This window comes from Vespa mandarinia, chromosome 10 (assembly GCF_050613455.1).
Source record: "Vespa mandarinia isolate Hongniang chromosome 10, ASM5061345v1, whole genome shotgun sequence".
Taxonomy (NCBI): domain Eukaryota; kingdom Metazoa; phylum Arthropoda; class Insecta; order Hymenoptera; family Vespidae; genus Vespa; species Vespa mandarinia.
This window is the reverse complement of record NC_140819.1, coordinates 3006884-3021191: the sequence shown is the minus strand read 5'-3', so window position 1 is coordinate 3021191 and position 14308 is coordinate 3006884. Positions and strand designations below refer to the sequence as shown.

General features: G+C 34.8%; 1 protein-coding gene across 1 annotated transcript in view; it reads left to right on the top strand.

The window, feature by feature from the left end:
- The first annotated feature begins 796 nt into the window (after nt 1-796).
- Nlg3 (Neuroligin 3) overlaps nt 797-14308 on the top strand; it is a 199004-nt gene continuing 185492 nt past the window's right edge. Inside the window, exon 1 of the mRNA XM_035873308.2 lies at nt 797-2592. Within this exon, the coding sequence (XP_035729201.1) occupies nt 2172-2592 (421 nt within the window). The 5' untranslated portion in view covers nt 797-2171. The remainder of the gene's footprint in view (nt 2593-14308) is intronic.

Below are 14308 nucleotides of genomic sequence, written 5' to 3'. Positions count from 1 at the left end.
AGACAAATCCATCTTGTTCGTTCATTTTCATTTATTTTATTCTTGAAATAGAAAGGTAACATCCGTCAAAATCCATTTGTTTCATTTAAACCAATTTAATCGATTTAAATCTCTTTCTCAATCTATCGAAATTGTAATTTCAATATCGAACATAAATCATATCCATATTTTTCATGACATAATGTTTTTCTTTTTACTTTTTTTTTTTTGTTTTTTTTTTTTTTTTTTGTCGATTACTATCCTGCTCTTAGTGTCTTACAATTCAAAGTAATATACTTAATATGAGAAGTGGCATTATATTTATTTGTTCGACATCTTATCTTTCGTAGGAAAAAATTTTTGTATGAACTGTTTCATAAATGTGCTGTACATTCAACTTTTCAAAAGTTTTAAGATAAGTAATTCGATCGAAAGGGATGTAATAATAGAATGATCATTGTTCTTCGTACGAATTGGTCGATGTAGAAGGTTAAACTTCCAGGAAACGCAAAGAGATGAAGAGGACGATGATGACGAAAAAGAAGAAGAAGAAGAAGAAGAAAAGGAAAAGAGAAAGCATTCAGAAAAGGAATCTCAGACTCGAACCAGCTTATCCTTGATCGACCTCAGCCTGCCGTATCGACCGGTTTGCCTATACTTCCGGCCACGTCCCTGGCTGTGATGCGCGTGGGGTGGTCGACGTTCCCCCACTCTAGACAGTTCGAACGTCGACGACGAGAACGACGACCAACGTCGCTCGACGCACGCGCAGGACCGCGTGCGAGGTCTTTCCTGACGCCAGTCCGTCGGGGGTCGAAGTCACGCCAACGTCTGGCACCGGCCCCTCCGTCGGCCCTTTCTAATCGGCCCTTGGCATCCTTTGCGAAAGAAATTTTTACAAGGAAAAGAAACAAACGGGTCCTATTTGGACAAACGCGTCCTTACATCGTGTGCGCTTTGTGATAACGGGTGGAAAGAGTGAAAGAACGAAGAAAACCGATAAGGAATAGTGAAGATATAAGTGTTGATCGTCAGTGTTGTCCTTCAAAGAGAGAGAGAGAGAGAGAGAGAGAGAGAGAGAAAGAGAGAGATGACGACTCTCTGTGAGTGAATACAGTGTTCATCCTTTGATCCTTCGTTACGTTGTAATCGTGAAATCAAAAATCGGTGATATATTTGCGTATATTAATTTTTTTCGTATTGGCTTGCGTCTTTAATGTTTATTTTCTTTTTCTTTTTTTCTCTCCTTTCGTTTAATCTTTGTATTAACGGCATGACATTCACGACAACTATTATCGCACGTTGATTACCTAAGCTCGAGGTAGAATAAAAAGGAAAGAGAAAGAAGGAAGATCGATTGGATAAAGGCATAAGTCAGGTCTCGAGGAAAAAAGTGAACTAATATTTGCCGAATCTCGCTCCGTCCAAAGAAGAGATGACTCGCCTCGAGACAAAAAAAGCGGCCAAGTGAGCTGTTCTTTATCAACCGGTCTAAGGCTCCTTTGAATTATTTTCTAAATTAAAATGAAACGTATACGCAAATATCCGCGAGTGAATGGAATTAATACCTTGATATATAAATATCTTTTGTCGTTTCAAGTCATTCAATTCGTTTTTATTAGTGTAATTATGTCAATGTGATCTCCATAAAGTGTTTGATTAAAAAGTTTTTTATTGATGAGGCGGAGAAACGTGCGGATATCTACGATTACGAACGATAGTATGATAAACAATTAAATGATAAATAAAGAGGGATGTCGAGCTTTGAAGTAAGATCAGTTAGCCACTCTCGACTACGTTTTCCGTCGGGAGGTGGCTTGGTCGGTTTGTTAAATTGGCCAATGTTTAGATGCGTTCGGTAGGTCTTGACGAACGCAAATATGTTCTCGAATATTTTTTAGCCGGCTCGAAACTTTTCTAGATAGAGAAGATGAGCGAGAAAGATTCGATTCTCTTGGAAAAGATTATTAAATGAGAGTCGAATGAAGAGGATTAATCGTAGAATAACCAGGTGATCATCGTCATCGTGGACGATCGATCGTGAAAGATCTAAGAAACGGGGATCAGCTATAGAATGTTCAGGTGATCATCATCGAATATCAAAGATTAAATATCGGGAAAAAAGATGTCCAGGTGGTCTACATCATCATCGATGATCGATTAAAGATCGAACAAAAAGGATCAAGAAGAGTATGTTCAGGTGGTCATCATCATCGTCGATGATCCTGGCGTCGATGATCCTGGTGTTGGAGCTGGTGCTCGCCGCGCTGGCAGGCGCCGAGCTCAGCTCGAGAATCGTCAGAACGAAATACGGCGAGCTGTCCGGTGTGATAGTCACTCTCGATCGTTATCTCGAGGGCGTTGAGGTATTTCGTGGCGTACCGTACGCCTCGCCACCGATTGGTACCTTACGCTTTATGCCACCAGTTAGCGGCGCCTTGTGGCACGGCGTCAAGGTCGCCGACAAGTTCGGTCCTGTCTGCCCGCAAAAGCTTCCGGAATTGACCGACAAGATGCCGAAAGGTAGACTCGAATATCTCAGAAGATTGCTACCCTATCTTCGCAATCAGAGCGAGGATTGCCTCTACCTCAACATTTACGCGCCTGTTCAAGGTGAGTCCTTACGATTACCATCTTTATTAATATTTCGAAACGTTATTATCGAAAAAAAAAATTAAAAATATTATTTTTAAACGAGTTTTTTAAGATCCCATTCGTTTCATCCAATAATAGGATATAATTGAAATATCGATTTTAATTGTAAGTATGAAAAAAGAATATTCGTAATTTCAATATTGTAATATACGTGATATCTCATTTTCATTCATCCCAATAAATAGATCGTGATTTTGTTTTTATGTGAGTATAAAGCTTTTAATAAATCACATTGGATCTGGACGTTCGTATCAAATATGTGTCGAGATACGATCGAATTCCCATCGAGAGAATCAAGGGTCGCTTTTTTGTGACTATCCAGAATCGAATAACCGAAAATATGGAGATAGGAGCCTTACGAGGGAAACAGAAGGAGATTTACAAGATGTTTTGGTAATGGATATCAGATCGAGCTAAGAAAATGAGAAGATCAAGAGGAGGCTGGTTATTTAAAGACAATCGCATTTGTACGATGGATTTTATGTTTGTGTATCGTATTATTCCGTTAGTACGATAACTAGAATTTTTGTACCGAAACTTTGGAAACATACAAATTTTTGAAAATATCACGATTGCAATCTTTCTTACTGTAGTCGTTTCTTCTCTCTCTCTCTCTCTCTCTCTCTCTCTCTCTCTCTCTCTCTCTCTCTCTCTTCCTCGTTAAGTATGGATCGATAATGAACTTCGAATGAGAACGTATATTAGTCATCTCGATCGCACATTGCAAGGCTCATTTGAACAGAAACACTGAACTTCTCTCTCTTTTCAAGAATTATTTCAATTCTTTAACCTCGTATTACTTCGATCCCATCGTCGATCAAATTAAAATAGTAATCGTAGAAGAGACTTTCCTTTTCAATGAAATTGTTAGAATTGTTGTATCAAATGCACGATTAAAAGAAAGAAAGATAAAAAAAAATAGAAATCGTTTGTTTTCTGCAAAACGAACAAAAAATGTACATGTCACAGTTTCCCCATTGAATATTTTAATCTCAAGGGATCACATTAATTGAATTCCATTGTAAAAGGTAATCGGATTAACGCAAAAACTCGACTAATAAGCTCAATCAATTTATTTTTATGAGTTCTCAAAATAAAAGAAGAATGAAAAAAAAAAGAAAAAAGGGAGAAAAGGAAGAACAATAATAGCACTGTTAAAAACAAATGCCTCTATATAAAGGGACCGATCTTATCATTCGTGTAAAGGGAAATACGGAAATGCACGAGAGTATGAAAAATTTAACGTTAATTTCTATGATAAAAAGAGAAACGTCGTCCTTGTCGTTGTCGTCGTCCTCGTCGTCGTCGTCGTCGTCGTCGTGCCTATCGGATCGCCATTTTAGAATAATAACTCAGCGTAGCAGCGGGGCTATTGTCGAGGTTCTCGGTGCAAACAAAGAATCCATGAAAACGGCCATTAATTTGGCGATTTGAATGGGAAGTGTTATTTTATAGTCGGGCCTTCGTTTCCCATAAATCGCCACGCGGAATTCGCATTCTCGCGTTACAGCCCACATCTCTTTCTCTCTCTCTCTCTTTCTCTCTCTCTCTCTCTCTTTCTCTCTCTCTTTCTCTCTCTCTCTCTCTCTCTCTCTCTCTATTTCTTTCACTCTTCCTCTTTCTCTCTCTTTATCTACATATCTATCTATCTATCTATCTATCTGTCTATCGTTCTCTTTGTCTTCCACCTTTGTCCTTCTCTAGTGACCAAGCTCTCTTTGTCTCTCTCTCTTTCTCTCTCTCGTTCGCTGTTCCTCTTTCTATTTTTTTTTTTGCTCTTCCTTCTTTTTTCCAACTTTTTTCTTTATCTTCTTTTTTGTTTTGCTTCCCTCCCTTTTTTTGCTTCTGTTTTTTGTTCTTCTTTTTTTTTTTTTTTTTTTTTATTTTTTAATAGCGTTCTCTCGGCCGCTTGCGTATATGAGTACCGTTGCGTCCATGCTATCGAGTTGATGTTTTTAAATTTATATAGACGGCTGACTCGTCCGGCGAAATGACCGATAGCCGCCTAACTGTGACTTATAACTCTTCCCCGTTCAATGAATTTCAATAGATCGCTCATATGTAGGCTCGTCGTGACCAATATAATGTTTAAGAGTAATAAAAGCGATTGATAAAATTGAACGTCTTTTTCTTTTCTCTTTTCTGTTATCGTCAAAATATCAAGTCGTCAATTAATATTTTTAAAAATAGTATAAACTTATTTTCCGTTATTATAGCTAACAAATTGGCCGAACTTAATCCAACGAAATTTTACACGCAATTATTTATCTATCACAACGGAAAGTGCTGTCTAAACTTTCTCAGAATTTGTTGGATTAGTTTCAAAATTCAACCTTCATTTTTATTATAAACATTTTAATGATTAAAGTTAACGTAATGGTCGAACCGAATCTAATGAAATTTTATTTAAAACTTTTCTGTTAAACGTGAAGATGTGTCGTTCGTAATTTCAAATGAAGAGTTGCTAGATTACTATCAAAATGATGTTGACTTTATTATGAACATTTTGAAGTTGAAATATGGGATAGAAAGAAAGAGAGATAAAGGGAGAGAGATAGTTGTTCATAATGTATAAAAGGGAAACGAGCGAAAGTAGCATATAGTTACTCTACTAAAGTTAGTGATGTGAATATAATGTTAACGCGTATCTAATAATCATCAGGACGATAAAATCGTTCGTCGTGATAAAATGAAAAAGCATCATTCTAGCTATCCCTATAATGAAAAATGATGCTCTTTATCGAAAGAAAGAGAGAGAGAGAGAGAGAGAGAGAGAGAGAAAGAGGTATTGACAGAATTAAATTAATTACACGTCCTTTCACCAAAGCTTGCTCATTTTCTTGTCAGTATTAGTCCGGTTTAGTGAAGAGTAAAAGCATATCATCTCTTGTTATATATCTACTTGTATATGTATAATGTATGTACGCATATGTGTTTTATTCGTATATGCAAACTACTTTCGAGAAATATATATATATATATATATATATATATATATATATATCTTTCTCACATATCACATACACATCAGAACTCGTCGGTAGTTTCTACTCGACACCTTCGTCTTCAATTCGACACTATCTACTTATTTGCGTCGTTGGCAATCGTTACCTTCACTAGATAGTGCAATCTCAACTCGTATCAACCATACGATTCTACCAACTTTCTCGCAGTTCTTCGATTTCATCTGTCAAACGTATTCCCTTAAAGCGTCTTATCGGTACGTTCTAATGCGAAACTAATGCGGCGTGAGAATTTCTAAGACATTTGTTATTGAAACGAACGTATCTATTCTTTCAGTGATAAAGTGATTGCCTTTCTTTTCTTTTCTTTTCTATACTTTTCTTTCCTTTTCTTTTCCTTTCTATTTCTTTTCCTTTTTGCCAATTACATTGAGAATTATTGATTATATACCAATTCTATGAAACTTTTTATATATATATATATATATATATATATATATATATATATATTACATGCATTCTATCAGGTCAAATTAAACGACGTTTAAACTTAATTATAAATCTTAATTGTTGTTATATAACATTATCGAGTTTAATAAATTTCATAAATTTTATCAAATATACGTAGGAATATAAATATTTCAAAGGGAGAGCAGACAAAGGATGTGAAAGGTAAAAAACGAAAGTATGTCGTATCTTCGTGTGTAGTGTCATTAGGTAGAATGAAAATGTGGAATGAATATGCATCACAATTTTTTAAATGAAAATATAAAGCAAGATAACCAAAAAAAAAGTAAGTATGTGTAAATATATATATATATATATATATATGCATATAGCCGCGGTGAAACGTAAATAAAAAGAAAAAAAATGTAAGAAACGAAAAGAAATAAGAAAGGAAGGTAAAACGAGGGAGAGAGAAAGAAAGAAAGAGAAAGAGAAAGAGAAAGAAAAAGAAGAAGAAAGAGAAAGAGAGGGAGAGAAAGGGAGCTAAGACTAGCCCCTCGTTAATTTCCAACGTACCGGGTTACCTCTTAAATCTGGGTCAATGACTATAAACGTGGACGCATAACCGTAAAAGGACGAAGTTTATCGCGCGACGCTCAGCCGTTCACTCGGAAACGAACTTAACGAAGGTGCCTCTGCCCGTCGTAGGGGGTGTCTAAAGAGGGACGAAAGAAAGAAAGGGAGAGAGAGAGAGAGAGAGAGAGAGAAAGAGAGAGAAAGAGGAAACTACTCATCTTCGAGATCCTAAAGGTTCTATTTTTTTTCTTACTCCTCTTCTTCCTCTCTCCCCCTCCCCCTCTTCCACCTTCTCCTACTCCTCCTCCTTCTTCTCCTCTTCTTCTTCTTCTTCTTCTTCTTCTTCACGAGCGCGTTGCTTTTTTCTTTCATCTCTCTTCCTTTTTTTTCGCTACAGTCGATAAACGATCGTGAAAAAGAGTGTCGAAGCCCGAAGATGGGAAAGCCTCTTGCTGTTGAATCACGCTGATGATCGCGTATTTATCCATCGACTTCACCGATGTCTCTTTACTCTTCATATTTTTCCTTTTTTTCATTTTCTTTTGATTTTATTTTACTATCCTATCTCTTATTTTATTTCTTTTTATTTTCTCCATTTTCTCCTCTCTTTCTTTTTCTTTTTCTTTCTCTTTACTTTCTTTTTTTCTTCTTTTTTTTTTCTTTCGTTTCCCTTCTTTTCTCTTTTCCGACGTCGATCACCTACTTATATCGGTGGGAAATATTTACCTCGGATATGCGCGAAAGAAATAACCAATCATTTTAGATAGAATATACTTTGATAAATCACATTAATTATTTAATTATTTTTATATATTATTATTGGACAATGATAAATCCATTGGATCATAAAAATAATGATTCTTGAAAGATTGTTTCATTGTATTTCTTCAGTTAAAACGATTATTCGTTCGCACTATAAAGAGATAATGATCGATAGAATTTTCGTTAAGGAAAAATCATTTGATCAAGAGTAACATGAGCAAAGAGTGTATTCGAAAATATTTAAAGAATTGAATGTACGATAGGATCGAGGTCAGATTATTACGCGAAATCGATTCAATATTAAACGCTCATATACACATGAAAGAAGATGGTCAAATCGATCAGTTTTTATCGCCATACAATTATTCGACTTTTATAATCTTAAAATCACGCATAATCCTCAACGTTTCAATCTTTAAAGTTCTGTCCCATGTTCTTAATCCGTTTTCCCCCGTCTATCCTATCGGAGAAAAATATCCCCGATAACTTGGCAACGGGGGATAGAAAGGGAGATAGTGAGGTGAAGGCGAGAGAGGGTGAGGGGAAGACGATGGTAAAGGTGGGAGAAACTGAGGGTCGAGTATTCACGTAATTCCTCGATCGAGGAAAAGAAATTGCGTTTAAATGGGCCATGCAAATTCGCGAGAGTAGTGGGTAAGGGTTGTAGCGGGGTAGATCGGGGTACATTTCATGCAGCTTGGGCGGTGGTGTCGGGGACGAAAAGAGGGTGGTCGGAGGTGGCTGGCGGGTTGGCGGGTGGCTCGCGAAGCGACGTCTCCGCGTTACGTGCACGAGGAGAATCTCGTTATGCTAATACGCGGCAACGTTCCGCGTCCGGTGGTAAGCGTGCGGAAAACGAGTCGCGGATTCCCGAGGAAATTCATAAGGGGATGGTTAGAGGAGGGGGAGGAGGAGGAGGTGGGAACAGAGATGGAAGACCGAGGTGATGGAGAGAGAGAGAGAGAGAGGGGTTTGTTGGATCGTCCAGCTATCGATTCGCTGGCCCGCAACGACCGCGTTTCGTTTCCCACCTTCGTTCCATACCACTCCCTCCTACCTTCCCTCCAACCATCCCAGACCTTCACAACTATAACTCGTCTTCGCAGCTCGCACGACGGATATGTTCGCGGAATGACGCGTGTATAGAAGGGTTGGAGGGTTCGGGTAGAACACGGTGTGATGCGAGTCGGATGTAATTTTGGTCGGTGCATCGTTGTACCGGCCGTAATACCGCTTGGATTTTGAGATTTATCGAGACGTCGAATGGTCGATAGGTCGGTCGGTGACACCGATCGGTTCGATTCAACCTTCTGAATTATTCTCCTTTTCTTTTAATGATTTTTATCGTTTTTTGTTTTATTTCTTTTCTTTTTTTTTGTTTTTTTTTTTTTTAAGATCGAAATCGACGCCATTCTTCTTCGAGAAATATTTCTACGAAAATTCTAAAGTATTCCTAATAGAAAATACAAATTTATAAATGTAAATGAATTTATATACGTAAATGTATTTGAAAATAATTTATTATTATTGATTTTGTATTAACTCGTTTTATATTTAGTCAAGATTTTTATTATTGTATTGTATAAATAAATATTGTAAAAATAAATCGTCGTAAATGATTGGATTTGTATAAATGAAGAAAAATATTTGAAGTTGACTTCTCTTACGATTCTCAATGTTGTAAAGATTGTTATAATAATATTGTATAATGTGTATTTAAGATTCATTTTCATCGTTGTGTCATTCGAACGAACGCTTTGAGCTCACGTTAGTAGAACATAAGGTTTACGTGTACCGATAAAAGTGTATCTACGGTATCGTCTATCTCACGAAGAGAATAAATAAATAAATGAATAAATATAAATAAAGAAATGAGAAAAAAGATCAATAGGATCGACGCGTCGTTAATCGAATACGATCTTTTTGAACCGCACCAGTTCGACTTTGCACACTACTTACCGTCTCCTGAATGCGAACGTGATACGTAAACAAGACGTATAGCAACGTTATACGTTTGATATACGGCAGAAGGTGGATATCTCGATGTATGAAAAGACTCGATATTGGAGTTCGCCTCGATATATCACCGGATAAACTAAGGAAGGACGAAATTGCGACTCGGTATATACGTTCGATACCTACGTATCACGTTTATTGAAAATATAGGATAAAATATATGGATAGGTTGATGCGTTGAAGCGAATGAAACAGAAGGATATCCGATCCGTCGAGATCGATTACGATTTTCAAACATTCAAGTGTTTCTACATTAAAACGTAATAAGATTAGCAGGTTAACTACTATTACGTCGATCAATGAATTTTCAAAAGATTCAACTTGTACCGTAAAAATATATCCCACTGTTTTACGGTAAGTTATTCAAAATGGCCGAAATTAGTTCGATTTCCGTTTATGTACGTAAAACGTAGGTATATAACTACGTACATATATAATAACTATATATATATATGTATATTTTTATCATCGTACATACAGATTTTATCTCGTGACATAATGGTAGAAAAAACATCAACGATTATAAATTGAAAACAAATTGATTTATAGCAACCTATTGATATCGACAGATACAAATAATTAATGTAGTCGATAAATTTAATCGATAATGTCTAAGTAACTCATTCGATCGTTAAGATCGCAAAATGTTATCTTAATCGTATTTCACATTTCGATTGGAGGTCATCGAGTAACGTCGTGCTGCTTTACATGGATGCAGCAAAACGAAGGTGAGATGTGGCTCTCAAATGCCTTAGTTAATTATGAAATTCAATTAAAACGGCGGCTGTACGTGCGAGCTCGCGAATTTCGAGCCTCGAAAGTATACGTCAGAGAGTAAAAGGGAGGTAGAGAGAAAAAGAGAGAGAAATATGTATATATATATATGTATAGAGAAAGAGAGAAAGAAAGAGATAGAGAGAGAGAGAGAGAGAGAGAGAAGGGAAAGAGAAAGAGAAGGAGAGAGAGAGAGAGAGAGAGAAGGGAAAGAGAAAGAGAAGGAGAGAGAAAGAAAGAAAGAGAAAAAAAGAAAGATAGAAAAGGAGATGCACGTTCTAGCCTGGAGGCTGGAGTTAAAGTTTCTCACGCAAGAGACTAGGAGCTTGCTACTTGCTCCTGTGAAACAATGGTTCCAACCAACCTTTCTCTTTTTCCAAGATAGTATTGCGTTTTCTCTGAGATTAGACAGGTGGTTACAACGATGGAAAAGTTTTCGAATGATAGAGTTTGATAAAACAATGTTTGGAAGATACAAAATTATATTATAATACATTATATTTTACAATTGTCATGATATATAGATATTGATTATTATCACATTTGTCACCATTTTTTAATTTTACATTATATAATACATCTGTCGTACATAAACATATCTATTATCGATAAATTATATTTTGAAAAAAAGGTATAATATATATATATATATATATATATATATATGTATATATATTTTTTAAATATTACATATTTAATCTGTAGACATATATCTATCATTACACATACAAGTAGATATATGTATAACGTTTAACACATAAATAGATATTTAGGTGGAGTACATAAAATTCTGAGCTTTGACGTCATCGAAAAATCATTAATCATAAATGTATCATATTAAAATTCGAGCGCCCTACTGTTGTATTATTTTTGGTAGGGGAGCCGTGATAGACGTCACAGTTTCATGGGTACTTTCGAACGCTAACGGTAGCCAAGAAATATGCAGATTAGCAAACGTCACGCGCACAATCGCAACCTGTTCATTTTCTGCTCGTTAATTCTGCTCTCGTCGTATCTCGCGTTGACTCGCACGGCCGATCCCGACCGAAAGATTATAAAATAAATTGCAATATTTTAATGAATTTCACACTTTTGCCAGTGCCACTGGTTTCTCCTACCTCGCCCTCGTATTCAAACCTCAGTCACCCTACTCTTCGGTCACCCTTCTTCGTGAGTTCATGTGTGAGCGCGGGAGATTCGCAACTCACGCAAATCCTCGTTTAAATGCAAATGCTTTAACTCTCCACGCAAAGTGGCGATATGTATTTCTTATTCTTTCTTTTTTTATTTCTCGAAACAAATACTTGCGATTATTTCGAGAGTTAACATCCGATAAGATATGTCTCGTAGCAAATTTTATATTTGTTTCTGATAATCTTTTATATTTTATATATAAAAGAAATATTAAGATATATATATATATATATATATATATATATCTTAAGTAACAAATGGAATAATAGAAGGTTAAAGCGATGTTTAATAATAATATTTAATATAAGTTTTTTATTTTATAGTTAGAATGTAATACACGTTTATACGGTTTAATGTCATTCACATTGTACAAAATAATATATATCGCAATATTACTATTACTATATGTGGAAGTAAATAAATAAATAAATAAATAAATAAATAAATAAATAAATAAATAAATATATATATATATATTATATTATTTTTAGATTAAGTCTATATATCAGAGATATTATACGACATTAATACTGTGTCAACACACAATATTATTCTGTTGATCGATAAGTAATATTCGAATCTGCAGCATAAGTAAACTATATATTTATATATATATATATATATATATATATATAAATACGGTTTATATATATATATAATACGGTATATATATATATAAATACGGTTTATATATATATATAATACGGTATATATATATATATATATATATATATATATATATATATAAGTACGGTTTATATATTATTATAGAATAAAATAGTATAATATCGGGTTGACCGATAAATAACATTATATTTACTGATAATATCGACATTGCTTAATGCGAAGTCAAATATTAAAGTGCATTAAATTATATCGCAATAATTCATATGAAAAATAAGTTTTCTTCAAAACTGCAATGCAATACCGTTCAAATAAGAAATTTTTTGTTAGTCTACGTTCTTGACAAGAACACAAGAGGGAAAAGAAAGCGTTATCCGAATTATTTGAATCCATCTCGTACATAAGGTTTAAGAAGACAATTCTTGCTGCAACGACTCCACCGTTGACGTTTTCGTTACCTCGCACGTATAAGGAAGAGAGAGAGGAAGAAAAAGAAAGAGAGAGAAAGAGAGGGTAAGAAAGACGATCCAGGGGTTAGAGATGCTCCCGTTATCCACAGGAAACGAGTTTCCTCGTGAAATTGAAAAGTACTGACGGTTTACGTTGTCCGGTACCGTTTTCCTCGCTATTCCAAATCAACATCGCTCCGGAGATCTTATTCGATCCTGATCCTTGAGATATCATCTTCTTCGCTGATTTATCTTTCTCTTTTTCCTTCATCCCTTTACTGAAATATCTTTAAGATCAACAAAATACATGAGATTGATAATGAAACATTATCTATCGGCTTAACATCGTTGCTAAACATTAAAAGTCTTTTAATTAAAAAAAAAAAAAAAAAATAAAAAACAAAAAAAAAACAAAAAAGAAAAACTTAAAGATGTACAAATATCATATATAACGTGTGTTATATATTAATTAAAATATTATTATATTATATACGTTTGCAGATAGTATAATATAATAGACTTTTTAATAATCGAACGTACCTACGAATATATGGAACACTTATATGTACCAAGCTATTTATTTTCCTAACGTGTTGCTTTTAAAAAGTAATTTCCCTACAAGTGCCAGCGCCAAGAACTTTTCGCTTTATTTCTTAAATCCATTAAAAGCATCGAAAAGCTTACAGCGCCTTTTGCATGATTCAGTATATTCGGAATTGTTAAGAAAGACTTAAGGTACTTAGAAACAACTCTTGGAAAGTTTGAAGAATTTTTTTAAAAACATCCTTAATACTCTTTCAACTCGCGTCGAGTGAAAACATACTGTTCGATAGAGTTTAAAAAAAAAAAATCTGTCTTCGATAACGAAAATGTAAATTATTGTGAAACGTTTAAGGAAATATTTTACATACCTATACATACAATCTCCAAAAAGAAAAAAAAAGATGTATATATATATATCTTTATTTTTATTTTTGAAATTTGTCACATCATTCAATATGCAACACGTTCTCTCCATCTTTATATTTTCTCCATACAATAATTTTAATCCCTCAACACCCCTCAACACCCCTTAGTCCGCTTTACGATTTCCTTTTCGATTAAATGAAAAAAAGGATTTGAAATTATTCATCAAATTTCGAATGAAAGTACCAGAGACTTTTACTCAATAAGAAGTTGAAATTGGAGTAAGAAGGAAAAAAAAAAGAAAAGGATAAACTGGGAAAGAGGTTCGCATATCGGACCTTTTCGCGATAGAATCAAAGCATATACATATCTATGTACGAATATACATACTCGCGAATGGAAGCCATTAAAGCCATGAAATCGTTGCGCAGTCGCGCGTACCAAAGCTTATTTGTAAAGTAATAACAGCTCGCTTAACTTTTAGACACGTTGAGAGCACCCTCCTCGACTCGCGTATTGTTTTCCTTTCTCTTTTCTTTTCTTTTCTTTTCTTTTTTTTCCCCCTTTTTACCATTTTCGTCTTTCTTCTTCTTCCTCTTTTTTCCCCTCTTTTTTTTTTTCTTTTTCTTTCTTTCTTTTTTTTTTTTTTTTATCCCCAGAAAACGCGTTTACATACTTACCTAGCTCGGAACTTTCCACTTTCCTGACACGATGTTTGCCTTCCTTGCCTGTTAGGCAAGGGAAAAATCGAAAAATAGTGGTAAAGGTGGAAAAAAGAAATAACTGAGAAAAAAAGAAAAATTGACGAAAAAAGAGGAAAGGGAGGGAGAAGCGAAAGAAAGGAAGGAAAAAAAATAATAAAAAAAAAAAAAGAAAGAAAGAAAGAAAGATAAAAAAAGGACGAAAAGAGAAATCGTTGAAAGAGCCAAAGGATATTACTAAACGATGAAATGTTAATTACGA